Source organism: Ostrea edulis, chromosome 3, assembly GCF_947568905.1.
Source record: "Ostrea edulis chromosome 3, xbOstEdul1.1, whole genome shotgun sequence".
Lineage (NCBI taxonomy): Eukaryota > Metazoa > Mollusca > Bivalvia > Ostreida > Ostreidae > Ostrea > Ostrea edulis.
The window spans coordinates 71344691-71359756 of NC_079166.1; the positions used below are offsets into that span (position 1 = coordinate 71344691).

The window sequence follows — 15066 nt, forward strand, 5'->3', positions numbered from 1 at the left end:
TAAAAATATCCGGAAATCGTAATTTTGAAAAATAAAAAAAATTGGGGCGGGGCGATTTTCGAGGGGCGGGCGGGAATGATAATCTTTTAATTAATTTTACTTGGCCTAAAAGCACAAGAAAATTAAATAATAAAACAACTCTTCTTTATTCTCCAATAAACTTTTAATAATTCAGTTTTAAATATTGCTCTAAAACATCTTTGCTCATCTTGCATACTAAAAACAACCAAATAAATTCAAAGCTGTCCTTGGTGGAAACATATTTTACAACATGGTTTGCGAAAATGAAAATGCATCGAAACTCAAGAGAAGTCCTCATTTTTGCTATGTTTCAGTTGTTAAGGCATTAGGTTGACTCTCTAAGTTTGACTCGGCTGGAGTTTCCTCGGATTTGTCTGAAGACTGGCTTTCATCTGTGGGATCAGCATTGGCACCATCATTTGTCTGTCCCTGCCCGCTGGGCTCTGGGGGGTGGGATTTTCCCTCAGGTTCTGATGCAGTGGGAGGGTCATTGCCAGCCTCTGGTTTAGTGTTGAGTGGTGAGGATTTGGGGAGAGCTGAGGAGGTGGACAAAACTTTCGGTAACTCTTCGTCTATTTTTGATATATCTGAAATCATAGAGAAATTTCAATTAATCTATGCAGTGATAAAACTGAGCACAACCATAAGTTAAACCAAAAAAAAAAAGATAAGGGTCATATTTGCCTCCCAATCCTTTCCCATTACACAATTTTGGCAACTGCCAGACAAATGTGCCGTTAAATGACCTGTTGTTTACGAAATAATTGGTTATAAGGTAATGTTCTTGAGAAAACATTCTTTAGAATAGTCCACTTCCATGTACATTAAAATAACAAAATGGAAAATACATAAAATTTTGCATTGCTTCAAAAGCCACCTATATGTCATTACATGTATATGTAAAATTATAAACTGCACTTCACCTGTCATACAAATGTTTAATTTTAAACCAAGTGACAAAAATGGCTAACAAACTATACACATGAATGATAAGTGTGCTCGATTTGCCCACAGAAATTAACATTCATACCTATGTTTTGAAATAAAGTCTATTTCGTGCAAGATGAATTAGAATTTTGACATCATGAACATGGCATTTTGCAGTCAGTTTTGGAATTTTGACATTACTGTAATTTTGGAGCAGTATTTTATTCTCTAGAGAACTTAAGAATGCAGGCTTGGACAAACTTTATATTTACACCATAAAGCACATCTGTGATAGAAACACAGTTTAAAACTGCACAATATTTTCTGAAAAAGAAAAATGTTTACAGACACCAGCATCTTAACGGAAGTAAAATTGAGATATTGTGTCACTTTTGATGCTGTGTACTTCACTTGACATTAAATATCCGGATGTTCTACTTTGACACGGATATAAAAATATGGCAGATCAGAAAGCAGTCTTTGCTCAATGTTGCATCATGAGAAGTTTTAGTTTTAGGTCATAATGAGAGCAAAGAAAACAAAAACTTCTCTTCATTTCCAGGGATTAAAAGTGAATTCTGGAAATAATGAAAATTCTTAATTCACTCTTTTTGTGTATTCTAACTATTACCAAATTATTAAAACATAAACAGGTGCCTTTAATTGTCTGTTGCCCTATGGGGTGATTGGTTACTTAAGGAACAAATTTCATTTTTGAAAATACATGAGAGTTTGAACTGTGACGCTTCACAATGGCATACCTCATGATGCGTTAAAACTACGAAACAACAAAACATGGCATATAAAATCTAATGAAAATTAAATGTTTTGTTTTGAAGTGTGTGTGTGTGATGTGTAACTTCAATAGAATATCATTAACTTTTTCGTATTGCTCCGTAACCAATATCTTTGATGTACATGGTAGACATTTTGTTTCTCTTTAAATCTGAGGTCAACCTCATTCCCTTTATAAATATGATTTTTAGAAGGGGACTAAATAGGACTCTTATCCTTCCTCAATCTTTGCCATTAACCTGCTTCTGTAGGTTTGGCGAATTATTAACATTTTCATTGTTTTGTGGGGGAATATCTCCATGCCGTTACTCGATGAATCACGATGCTATTTACCGATGTTAATGGCTTCAGCTGAATTACAATTCTATTTTACGGATGTTAATGGCTTCAGCTGAATTACAATTCTATTTTACGGATGTTAATGGCTTCAGCTGAATTACAATTCTATTTACCGATGTTAATGGCTTCAGCTGAATTACAATTCTATTTACGGATGTTAATGGCTTCAGCTGAATTACAATTCTATTTTACGGATGTTAATGGCTTCAGCTGAATTACAATTCTATTTTACCTATGTTACTGGCTTCAGCCGCCTTTCTCCCAAGTCTCTCAGCTTGCATAGCTCTGCACAATGACTCGAGTTTCTGGATCTTACTAAGGAGCAGTGGTTTCTCCCTGTCATACAGTGTTTTCTATAAAAAAAAACAACCAAAAAACAAAATCAAACTATATCAACTTGCTTAATTAAGGTGGTTCACTACACCTAGAAAAAGTTTATCAAATCAGCACGAAATGTTTTAATCATGAAAGACATGAAGATATGCAATAAGTATATATGTCAAAATGGACAAAAAATGCAATTTTGGAGAAAAAACCCATGATTTTCAAATCTTCACTTCACAAAAGACACTGGCGGATTTGAACTCGCGATCTGCTGTTCAGTAGCCCGATACCTTATCCACTTAGCTACGTAGCAGATATACAAACAATTCGATAGATATAAAGAGAAGTAATATAACAAAACATTTGAATCACCATCTTGTGATAGAGTCATAAAATGGATACGTCTTGATGTAGTGAGCTACCTTAATATTGTCTTGGTATAAAATATTCAGTTATGAAGCTTGTCTACGTATTCAGTGCATATTATGCACTTCACATCATAAAATGCTTTCTTTTCCGTGTAACTAATTTACATTAAACCAAGCACTCTAATGTAAGAGTTACGGTCACTGAAAAATTGGAAAAGCAAGATGAATGAGATCTGCCCAGCCCAGGTGTAATCACCACGAAATTTGCCCTGCCCGAGTGTAATCACTAAAAGCCATCTCGTCGGTGTGTGGAGGTACTCACCTCCTCAGCCATTTCCAGTAAAGCTTTGTTGGCATTTTCCCATTTATTCTTCCAGGCAGCACCATCTTTCTCCAATTTTTTAATTCTTTTTGTCATCTGGAGACACAGTGACAAAATGGTAAAAGAGAGATCACATTTTGTTATGGTATTGTAGATAATTTCTTATCACCACACAATACAGTAAAACCACTCTTATAATGAACATGGTTATAATGAATTCACGCTTATTGCGAAGTGATATTTATTTCCCTATGAGAGGAAAATAACAAAAACTGTATTGGATATAATGAAGTTTGATTTTTGCTGGCCCTAGAGGTTGGTTATAACTGTGTTTTATTGTCCATGTGTTACATTTCATTGTCCATCAAAATTCATACTTAAAATGAAAAAATAAAAATGTGCATTAGGATTTTTTCTCCTTGTAATTTAGATAGTTTACAAAGCTGATAATACCTTTTCCATCTCTGTTTTAAACTTCTGGAACATATCATTACTCCTGTTGATGGTGGACTGGAACTCCTCGTACCTTTCTTTATACATGGCTAACTGTAAAAGTTACATACATCATTAATACACATTTTCAGCATTACTTTAATAGGACACAACGGAGAACTGTATTGATTTTTCCAAACTCGACTGCACAAAGTGAAGTACAATTATACAATAAATGCATCATAAACTTGGATATACAGTGTATTATCTATAGATATATAAAACTATATACAGACAGAAAGCAATCAACAATTTACTGGTAGCACATGAGCGAGACTAGCTGCAATAATGTAGCCCTCTCTGATTTTTTTTTTTTTTTTTTTAGGGAGATCCCGAAAACGTCAGAATAAAAAAAAATTGGATAGGGCTACATTATTGCAGCTAGAGCGAGACCTGCACCAATTCGTACTTTTAATCAATATATTTAGACGTCACTAAATTCTGCTGACATAAGCCACTTACCTGTGTTTCTAACAAAGCAGCACGCTTGGCACTTTCAGCAGCCTGTCAAAAAAGACAAAATGTTTGTCTATTAAAAGAGGAAAGGATGGTTCGCTTTAACAACAGATCTTAAATATTCATACATCTAAAATAAATATGTCGGTACCCAGTAATTATAAAGCAAACAATGACATGTTTAAGGAATTAGTGTCTGTGTTTGTAATATAAGGGCATAACTCATCATAACTGTTAAAACATGAAATAATTTGCAAAATCATCAAAGTTAATTCTGTGGACTATAAAAATATGGCCCACAAAAATTGTAAAAATTCATTTAAAATTCTTGAGATTTGAAACAATTTTTTTTTCCAATCTTCAATTCTTATGTGACAAAATAATGATAAAATTCATTACAACCCGTTATGCTCAATTTCATGTCATCTGAATGATGTCACAAATTATAAACTGGTAAGCCATTTTATTGTCTGTAGTAGTTATTTTTTCATTAAAAGATGTAAATTTTACTTCTTCTTTATTTCAAAAACAAATGAAAACCTCACACAAATTTCTTTTCTACTAATGACTGACCATATATAGTAACGAGATGAACCTTTTTCTCTCATATGCTTCATATTGGTATTTGTATAAAAATGAACACTTTTTCATCAAAAGTAAAACAATCTGTGAAAAACTGTATGACATGTGTACAAGATGTCATATTTCAGAATCACCAGTAATTCTATCAATAAATAACAAACATTACTGGACTTATAACACACTATTTCATTGACTGAGCACACGGAAAAAATCTAGTTTATATTGTATAATGTAACTTGGTATGGGGACACACCCCCTTAATTTTTTTTTGTCAACTCAAACAGCATTACTTTTTCCCCCTGAAATTTTACATCGTAGCACCGTTAAGTTGTAGGACTTAATTCTGTAAAATAGAAAATCAACGGAACAAAATGTGCACAATAAAATATCTTTGTTTGACCTTTTTCTCAATTTTATAAAATAGAAAATCAATGGAACAAAATGTGCACAATAAAATATCTTTGTTTGACCTTTTTCTCAATTTCATAAAATAGAAAATCAACGGAACAAAATGTGCACAATAAAATATCTTTGTTTGACCTTTTTCTCAATTTTATAAAATAGAAAATCAATGGAACAAAATGTGCACAATAAAATATCTTTGTTCGACTTTTTTCTCAATTTTATAAAATAGAAAATCAACGGAACAAAATGTGCACAATAAAATATCTTTGTTTGACTTTTTTCTCAAATTTTTTGATTGACTTGCAAGTACACAAAACATTAACGGTAAAAATTTGATACTAACTATGACACAATAATACCATATGTGAAATAGTGGTAGACCTATATCAAGTACTTGCAACTTTGCTGTCTCATTATGAAATATATTTTCACTTGGGGGGGGGGGGGGGGGGGGGGGATTGCTTGATCAAGTTCAAGTTTCTTTATTCATTCAAACCAACAATACGTGGTACATTTTTTGTCCACCTATAAGTTTTTAATGCATCATGTATTACAAAATGTTCCGGGTGACGTCACGCCAAATTGATTGACATGTGGATCGCATTCTGTGAATGGTTTACATCTTACTGTGTCAGATTTAATAGGCTACAATGCTGCATATGCAATGGTAAGTTATAATTCAGTCTAAAACTTTTATAATGTCAAAAGACCGCAAATCATAAAAGCATTTTCTGATGCATGACGAATTTTATGTGATGTCAGGATTAGATTTTTAAAAACTTCCTGGTATTTACTGTTGTAGCAATACAAAAGTTAATTTTGTGCTGTGCAGTAAACATTAGGCCTACATATGTTGCCTACACATATCTTCTGTTATTAAGATTTGTTGCAAACACCACCTTGCGTTTACAAATTTGATCAATAAAGTACATGCTCCAGTTATGCAAAACCAAGATGGCGGTTTTCTCGTTCAATACCTCGTCAGTCTGTCACTAAGTGAATCCTTGCGTAGTGCAAGTGATTTCTATTTCTCAGTGTTTGTTTACTTTTTGTATAAATGAAGATTTGTTCAGTGTAGTTTTTTTCCGTTTTACATTAAATCATAAGGAATGAAGCTAATTTTGACATACATTATAAGGTATAATGTACATGTAACTTGGTGCAATTTATGTAAACTGAACCAAGTTGCATTACATTAAACATGTAACATAGGTCAAAATTATCTTCATTCCCTAATCAAAATGACGTAAACTTTGCTTTAAAACTTGAAAAGTCATTTAAGTGGGTCAGATTAACCCTATACAATATATATATTATATGATATATCTATGATATATTGGATATGATTCATGTGTGACATTGATAAAACCTTATCTGATTCCACTAAACTGGAAAAAAATGTACCAAAAAAACCCTGACAGTCTGCTAAATAAAATCTGAATAAAATCATATCAGGTGAGCTTTAAACAGACATTGATTAACTATTTGTGAAGCAAACTAAATCACCTGTATAATTCACGGGCTGCCTTTTAATTACGTAATATCTATGTAATCTGATGTTAGACAATTTTCAATCCCTATGGCATCCCATTGATTAAATTTAACAACAAAAGAGAGAGAGAGAGAGAGAGAGAGAGAGAGAGAGAGAGAGAGAGAGAGAGAGAGAGAGAGAGAAAATAAAAAAAACAAATCAACAAACATGCTGAAAATGCTTTTTCTTACCACAGCATGCTCCTTTCTGCTCCTTTCCTGCTCCTCGGCAAGGTAAGCATTGGCTTGCTCTAACTTGGCGTCGGCTAACTTTTGCTCCAGTTCTCTGTGCTGCATCACCTTCTCCACTTGCTGGAATGAAGAAGCGATTGTCAGTTGTGACATCACAAATTCTTGTGCCAGAGAAAACTTTTATGAATGGAAAGTGGAGGACATGTACAAAAATATTTTGAGATCTTAAACTTTAAATCTACATTATCTAGTAAACAAAATGGACATTTAGTAGAAATTAATTGGGGACAAAAAAATCTATATCTCCTACAGAAGACTGGTCACATGTCAACTCACTGAGCTGAGCGACTATGTGAGTGAAATTTAATTGGACGAAAATTTGTTCGTGATATATATTTTTTAATGTATGGTTCAAAAGCAAGTAGGCCATTATGACATTCTGAACAAGATGTGTTTGTGAAACACAAATGCCCCCGATAATGGCCAATTCCGAAGATGGCCAAGGTCACAAGGACAAATATCTTGGTACCAGTAGAAAGATCTTGTCACAAGAAATGTTCATGTACAATATGAAAGCTCTAACATTAACCATTTAGAAGTTATGACCAATGTAAAAAAAAAATTAAAAGTAGGTCAAATGTCAAGGTCAAAATGTTTAGTACCAATGGAAAGGTCTTACCACAAGGAACACTCATGTGAAATATCAAAGCTCCACCACTTACAGTTCAAAAGTTATAAGCAAGGTTAAAATTTTCAAAAAGTAGATCAAACTCCAAGGTCAAGGTCACAGGGTCAAAAAAGTTGGTACCCACGGAAAGGTCTTGTCACTCATGTGAAATATCAAAGCTCTATCACTTACTGTTCAAAAGTTATTAGCAAGGTTAAAGTTTTCAAAAAGTAGGTCAAACTCCAAGGTCAAGGGATCATAAATATTGGTACCCACGGAAAGGTCTTGTCACAAGGAATACTCATGTGAAATATCAAAGCTCTACCACTTACTGTTCAAAAGTTATTAGCAAGGTTAAAGTTTCAGACAGAATGACGGAAAGACAGAATGATGGAATGACAGAAAGGACAAAAACAATATGGGGGGGGGGGGGGGGCATAAAAATATACAGAGCCCGACCTAAGTGACTACTCAATCATTAACAGAGTCTTAGGGACAAAACCAGATATAAGTAATTAACTAGATAACTGACAGTCTCAGGAACAGAACCAGATATAAGTAATAATCAGATAACTGATTAAGTCTTAGGGACAAAACCATATATAAATAATAACTAGATAACTGACAAGGTCTTAGGAACAGAAGCAGATATAAGCACTAATTAGATAACTGACAAAGTCCCAGGAAAACAGAACCAGATATAAGTAATAATCAGATAACTGACAGTTTTAGGAACAAAATAATGAAGTCTCAGAATTTAATCAGATCTAAGTAAATAAATATAACAAGAAATCAAACAAAACATCTAAAAAATATTTTAGTCCTTGAATCTGACAAACAATCCAAAAACCATTATCCTGAAATGTCGTTAACTTTCTCATCTAAACCTGTAAACTATCATCCATCTACGTCTTAAATATGAAGTCAACATAAATGTTATCAACATAAGTGTTTAACATATACAGAGTTCCTGACTCATCATATCAAAACAAGTACTTCAATCCCCACAACAGTAAATATATCCTGAAATTCTTACAATTACTATCCCCCAACTCCAAACCATTCAAAACATTGTTCATCCATTTTAATGTCTAGAATGAACATCTCATTTCAAACAATTCTAATTTAGAAAACAAACAAAAAACCACTGCAAAAACAGTACACATGTAGTAATAACTTACATTGAAATTCACAACAATGACTGAGTGACTGAATATTCCAAATGATACAGTTCCAACATAATGACACTGATCTGGGAAAAACTCCAAACAGCCTCTCCTAGTTTATAAAGAACTGCATTTTTCTTTCAGCTTTTATTTTTCTATTTGCTTTGAAATGCATCCTTTCTGTTTGGAGGTGGTTATTTATCCCTACTTCTCTTGCCTCCTTCATGAGATAACAGATAACAGCTGCTTTCAATTATTTGTTTTTAAATTGTGATAAGTATCACACAAGAAACACAATGCTGTCGGATTTCTAATCAGCACCCCGCGGTTCCTACACAGGGAAGAGATGGTGTGCTTTTTAAAATAAATCAGCACAGAAAATTGGGGAAGCCCTTTTCACAAATTCATTGTTACACTGACAAGATCATTTCATTAATTAACATATATTACAGAAACTATAATGAAGTCATTGGTATCCATCTCATCATTTGTAATGATATGTGCCTAAATGATTTAAATGCAATACAGATGCTGCTGAAATTTTAAATTCAGAACCATCAGGTGAGTGAACTTTGTCATTGGGGGGGGGGGGGGGGGGGGGGGGGGGGGGTTATTTCATATTTCAGTATTTTGCTACACTTTAGATAATAGTAAAAAAAAAAATATACTAAAGTAACCGGAAACCTGGACACTAAAGAGAAAGCAGGGGTCATATGTCTTCTAGAGATGTTACAGTGCGTCTTGTATTATGGTATAAGTGGCATTCAGGAAGACCATCACAATAATATTTGGTATTCTACATTAACATTGGCACTGGGAGTGAAGCTTTCAAGTCTCTTTTAAGAGTGCAGCATTTCCTTCAGAATTGCTGGCAAGACTTCTTATTTTCTGCCAGAATTATTAACCTTACCACTAGGAAACATGTATATCAATTAAAGCATTTCAGCTATGTGTATTAAACCACGGGATCCCAAAACAAGGTAATACACTATTCAGGTTTGTGTACTCTGAAGTGTTACTAATAGTTATGGCTTTCAATAAATTAATTTTGATATTTCATTGAGATGTGGGTAATTACATATATATACTGAACAAGAGACCCACAGGCCTTATTGGTCACCTGAGTTATAAGAATATCACTAGTCCCAAAGGCTATGCAATCTATAATAATTTTCCTATTCAACATACAGTACCTAAGCTAAATCATAATATTCTGCAGCAGTATAAAACAAGATGTGTTCTTAAAAACACAAATGCCCCCAAAAGTACTCACACTGATGGAAGATTTTACATAATCAAATTAACACTGGCCAAGAGTCAGAACCCTGGGGTTGCGAAATTCACAATTTTGATCCTAAATATGTATTCAGTTTTTCAACAGTATCAGCAAAATTAAAGACAAAGTCTTTCACAATCACTATGATAATTTTGGTCCCACCCTGGAACCAAAGACCCTACCCCTTGGATCATGAAATTTACAATTTTGGTGATAGGCTTCTTTTAAAGACTGTACCTATTTAGTTTTAATTTAGTATCAATAGCATCAAGGAATATTCTAAATGTTTTACACATAAACACTATATACCAAGTTTGGACCTGCCCTGAAGTCGGAACCTCTATCCCGGGGATCATGAAATTTACAATTTTAGTAGAGGCCTTCCTGCTCGAAATGACTATGTATTTACTTTTCCTTACAGATGTGCAGTTCTAGAGAAGATTTTTGAAAACTGGTCAATTTTTGGCAGTTTTTCTCCACCCCTGAGACCCCAAGGGATGCAGGAATCCTGAAATTTACAATCTATGTCCCTCTTGCCTCTTGACAAGGCCCAAAGATGCTCCATACAAATTTGAAAAGAGTTGGAATGATAGTTATCATGAAGATGTTAGCAAAGTTAAATTGCCAATGCATGATGCATGACGATGGATGCAGACCAATAGCAATTGATCACCTAAGCAGGGTTTGACATTTACTTTTTTGAGCACTAGACCAGTCGGGCTACTTCAATTTATTTTTGCTAGACCTGACCTTATATCCACTAGCCCCGACTAACTTTCTAGAAACTGATAGTTTCTCCATATTTAAATGTACTTCATTCAAATGACAAACATTAAGTTTGCATGAACTAAAACGTACTTAATTGTCTCAAAAAAGAGCTTCAGTCTCGTCATTCAATTTAATGCTTTCATTTTCAAACACATTTTCTGTTTCTTTAAATTCCACCAGGCACAGAAATTCTCTAGTCCATTTAGAATAAAATGAACTCAACCGTTTTTTTTTAAAATCTCTATTTCATAAGTCCTGCTTTGTTTCTTCCCTACCTTTGACTTTTTTTCTCTTGGGACATCTTTCCTTGAGGACGAGAAGTCGTATTTGAATATAGAGACATTCCTGCACATATGTCAACACTGAAAAATGGCTGTTTATGACGTAATTTATTAATTTGATAAACACTTTCTTATATTTGATTCAAATAAACTGGGTTTTTTTAAAAAAAAAAATGAAAATAAATTCATCTAAAACATAACTTTATACACATTAACATTGAGTAAATGTCGTAAAACATCACTTCCAACAGCGACTTATTTATTAGAACTAAAAATAGAGATTGTGTCATCATATGGTTCAAAATTGCTCGCAAGCTCTACAGTTATTCATTTTTAGTTAAGAATAAAACATCTTATGGTTTAAAGCAAAGTTTGTTTATTTTTTCAACACGAGACCAGTTGGACTAGTAAATTAACATTTTACCCGACCATTTAGTAGACTCAGTCGGTCGGACGTGCCTTAGTGTCAAACCCTGCCTAAGCGACTAAGATGACCTAAAAATACATAGAATCAAACTATCTCTCCTCTGAAAATACATTCAATAATACCAACAAGAACTTGTTCTATTCATACATCTTATTTGTAGGAGGATGCGTGCATGGATACATTTGGTTTTTTGGTTTTTCTTTTATTTTGGTGTGTGTGTGTGTGTGTGTGTGTGGGGGGGGGGGGGGGGGGGGGGGGGGGGGGGGGGGGTTGTAAGCTCCTCAGTAAAATTCTTACCTTTTAGATAATGTCAATGTGCTAAATATTTAAAAATCTCACCTTCTCCCTGACTTCATACTGCTCGATGAACTTTTTCAGTTTGCCCGCCAGTTCCTGGTTTTCTTCCCGCAGCTTGAGGTTTCTGTCATGGTGATCGGTCATCTGTTGCTGAATCTCAGTGATGGTGGTCTACAAGTCAAATCAGGTCAAATCAAGGCACTTAACTCTGTCTGAAAATTACTGAATATACTGAAAATTAGTAAACATACTGAAAATTACTAAATATACTGAAAGTTACTAAATAAAGTGAAAATAACTAAAAAAGTACTGAAAATTACTAAATGTTTTATTTTTCTACCTTTATTTGACAGTATCATACTAAACATTTCAAAAAGAAATTAATTAAGCCATATAATTTTCCTCCAAAGATGACTACTTTGCTGTTAAAAGAAAGGAAGCTCATGTTGATTGTGAATTGAAATAATCACTCTCTAGATTGTGTTATGTCTTCTCATTAGAGTTTAGTACATTGTACGATGGTGTTTAAATTGATATGACCATCTGCTGGTTGTGGTAGCTCAGTGGTAAGGCATTCGCGTCGTAACTGGGAGGTCACGAGTTTGAGCCTTGCTCGTGCCACAGCCGTGTCAAACCTAAGACTTAAACGCAAGTACTGATTGCTCCTTCACAAAATGCTCAGCATTTAGAAGTGAGATTCACAGGTCTTTCGGATATGACTTTAAATTCACAAAACGATCAGCATTTAGAAGTGAGATTCACAGGTCTTTCGGATATGACTTTAAATTCACAAAACGCTCAGCATTTAGAAGTGAGATTCACAGGTCTTTCGGATATGACTTTAAAAACAGAGGCCCTGTGTCATGGCAGGTGTTGGTACATTAAAGGTGTCCTCACTGCTACGATCTTAAGTGCTAAGCATATGTCTAAATTTGCAGTACTTCATCTACAGTCAGTGATGTCTAAATATGAGTAAAAGAATTCTTGAAGAGACGTATTATATAAAAAAAAAAATCCCAAAGCTTAACTTTACAGGTATTCTAAACATATGACAGGATAAATTGAAACTTCCTAGTCACAATTAAAATCCCAAATAAGGTGCATGAAGATATGCACTTTATACAGATGTGATCTTCAGATTTGAGCAGCACAAGATAATTAGACATTTTTCCTAAATTGACATTCAATGTATTTTCAAGTAGATCTACTGTAAATTTTCTTTTTTCTGCATGGCACAAAGAAAGAACTTGTCAAGAACTTAGCACTAAAACATAGTTAATTGTTTTCAGTTTACTCAAGAAATGAACTGAATTGAGGGTATGAACTGTGATATTTCATGTCGGTATACTTCATAACTCGCGTAGTGCTTCATAAAAAGTATGCCAGCGTGAATTGTTGCTGTTCATACCCTCATGAATTTTCATATATAATTTATTTTTTATACCTACTTTCATTTCTATCCGAATTCCCAGCAATTAAAATAGATATACTATATTTATATTGACCCTTACATGCACTGTTCACAGCTGCGATGCATTCATGAGGAAATGGCCATCATTAACATTTGTAAAGATCATTTGAAATGTAAATATAAATTGATGGTGAATTTTTTTTTTTTTAGGAAAATGATAAACCTATCCTATTTGTGTGCACAGTAATATTCCCTGGGTTTCCTTTCACACCTGTCATCTGTTAACACATGTAAAACAAACCTGGAATTTGCTGGATATCTCCTTCCTTTTTTCATCCTCTTCTCTGGCTCTTTGTAAACTCTCTTGCTGTCAATCAATTTAAAAATATATTTAAATTTACACTTGATGATATATTTACATAGAGTTGTCAATTAGACAAAAGACACCCAAATACATTTAATAATAAACATAGCTATGGAGATTATATCCTGTAAATATGATTATTAGCAAATCTATAACCTAACTCATGAATTTGCTAAATACCAGAAACAATTTATACATCATAAGAAAATTTATGCAATAGTATTTAAATACCTTGAAGGCACAAGTTCATGTTGAACAGTGAACTCAGGACAGTATTTATCGATAAATGAATTTTTGCATATCAATTAAAACTTTATTGTACAATTTCATCAAATATTAACATTAAAATGTAAATAAACTTTTGTAGGTTTGAGATTGATGTTTTCCCTTACTTTGTCATAGTCAAAAATTCATTATACATGTGTTTGTGTGTGTGTGTGTGTATGTATATATTTGCTAAATGTTTTAAAAGAATAAAATCCAAAATAATAACATCAACGATCAGTATATACATGTATATATATATGTATACACACACACATATATACACTGTATATATATCATTTAAATCTCTGTTTGGGAGTTACCTACCCTGATGACCTGGTTATGTTTCTGTAATTCTCGACAGAGTCCCTCCAGCTTACTTTTAGCCATCACTGCCTTAGTGTGTTCTGTCTGGAGCTGGTCCTTCTCTCTTGTTACCTAAAAATAAATCACGCATCTCCATATCAATCTCCTACTTAACACAGCATGGAACATTATCAAAATGTTTTTACACCAGATATGATACGGATAACTTCTGTAAAAGAGGGTATCAACTAATTCACCGAGTTTTTTTTTATAGCCATGAGAAATTTCATCAATTTTTGTTGTCTATCTGCATGCATAAGATTTTAATTACATGTATACACCAAAGATTTGAGATTTTACGGACATTCTATATCTACATGTACCTGAACTCTTGAGAAATACTTGTGTTTCGATGAGATTACAATTGGTTTCGTCTTTTAATCTAATCTTTTAATGCTTGATCTTAACCTTGAAAACTGACATTTATTCATTCACAATATGGTTAAAAAAAGCAAAAAACCAAACAAAATAATAACCAAAAAAAAAAAAACCAAACAAAAATCCCCTGAAACTGGAGCTTTGTTTACCATGGCTAACTTCCTCTGGTGTTGTTTATGCGTGCTCTGTAGAACACGGTGATCTTCGTGTAAATCGGCATATTTTTTACACAGAGCTGCAAGTTTTTCTTCTGTGGTTTCTAAACTGCTCAATGCTCTCAATATGTGATCTGCAAGTACATAAAATATAACAAATGTACATCCTACTAGGTCTGAAACCTGTTTTGTCACTTTACTTTTCCACATTTTGTCTCTTTACTTTTCCACATTTTGCCACTTTACTTTTCCACATTTTGTCACTTTCTTTTCCACATTTTGTCACTTTGCTTTTTGTCACTTTACTTTTCCATATTTTGTCACTTTACTTTTCCACATTTTGTCACTTTACCTTTCCACATTTTGTCTCTTTACCTCTCCACATTTCGTCACTTTACCATTCCAAATTTTTGCACAGAAAAACAAGACTTGTTAGAAGATAATGTAGATCGTCGGGCAACTTACCCTACTTAACCTATTCCCCTTAGTTAAA

The 15066-nt window shown here is 33.6% G+C and overlaps 1 protein-coding gene across 3 annotated transcripts in view; it reads right to left on the bottom strand.

The window, feature by feature from the left end:
* Positions 1-144: 144 nt before the first annotated feature.
* The window catches only part of LOC125675613 (alpha-taxilin-like), a 27472-nt gene continuing 12550 nt past the window's right edge, over positions 145-15066 (bottom strand). For all 3 annotated transcript variants that reach the window (XM_056158781.1, XM_048913373.2, XM_048913372.2), the window contains exons 4-13: positions 14568-14707; positions 14002-14112; positions 13348-13413; positions 11678-11806; positions 6754-6873; positions 4051-4092; positions 3550-3642; positions 3097-3192; positions 2315-2435; positions 145-608 (exon numbers count right to left, since the gene is read on the bottom strand). In XM_056158781.1, coding sequence (XP_056014756.1) covers positions 325-608; positions 2315-2435; positions 3097-3192; positions 3550-3642; positions 4051-4092; positions 6754-6873; positions 11678-11806; positions 13348-13413; positions 14002-14112; positions 14568-14707 — 1202 coding nt within the window. In that variant the 3' untranslated portion in view covers positions 145-324. The remainder of the gene's footprint in view (positions 609-2314; positions 2436-3096; positions 3193-3549; positions 3643-4050; positions 4093-6753; positions 6874-11677; positions 11807-13347; positions 13414-14001; positions 14113-14567; positions 14708-15066) is intronic.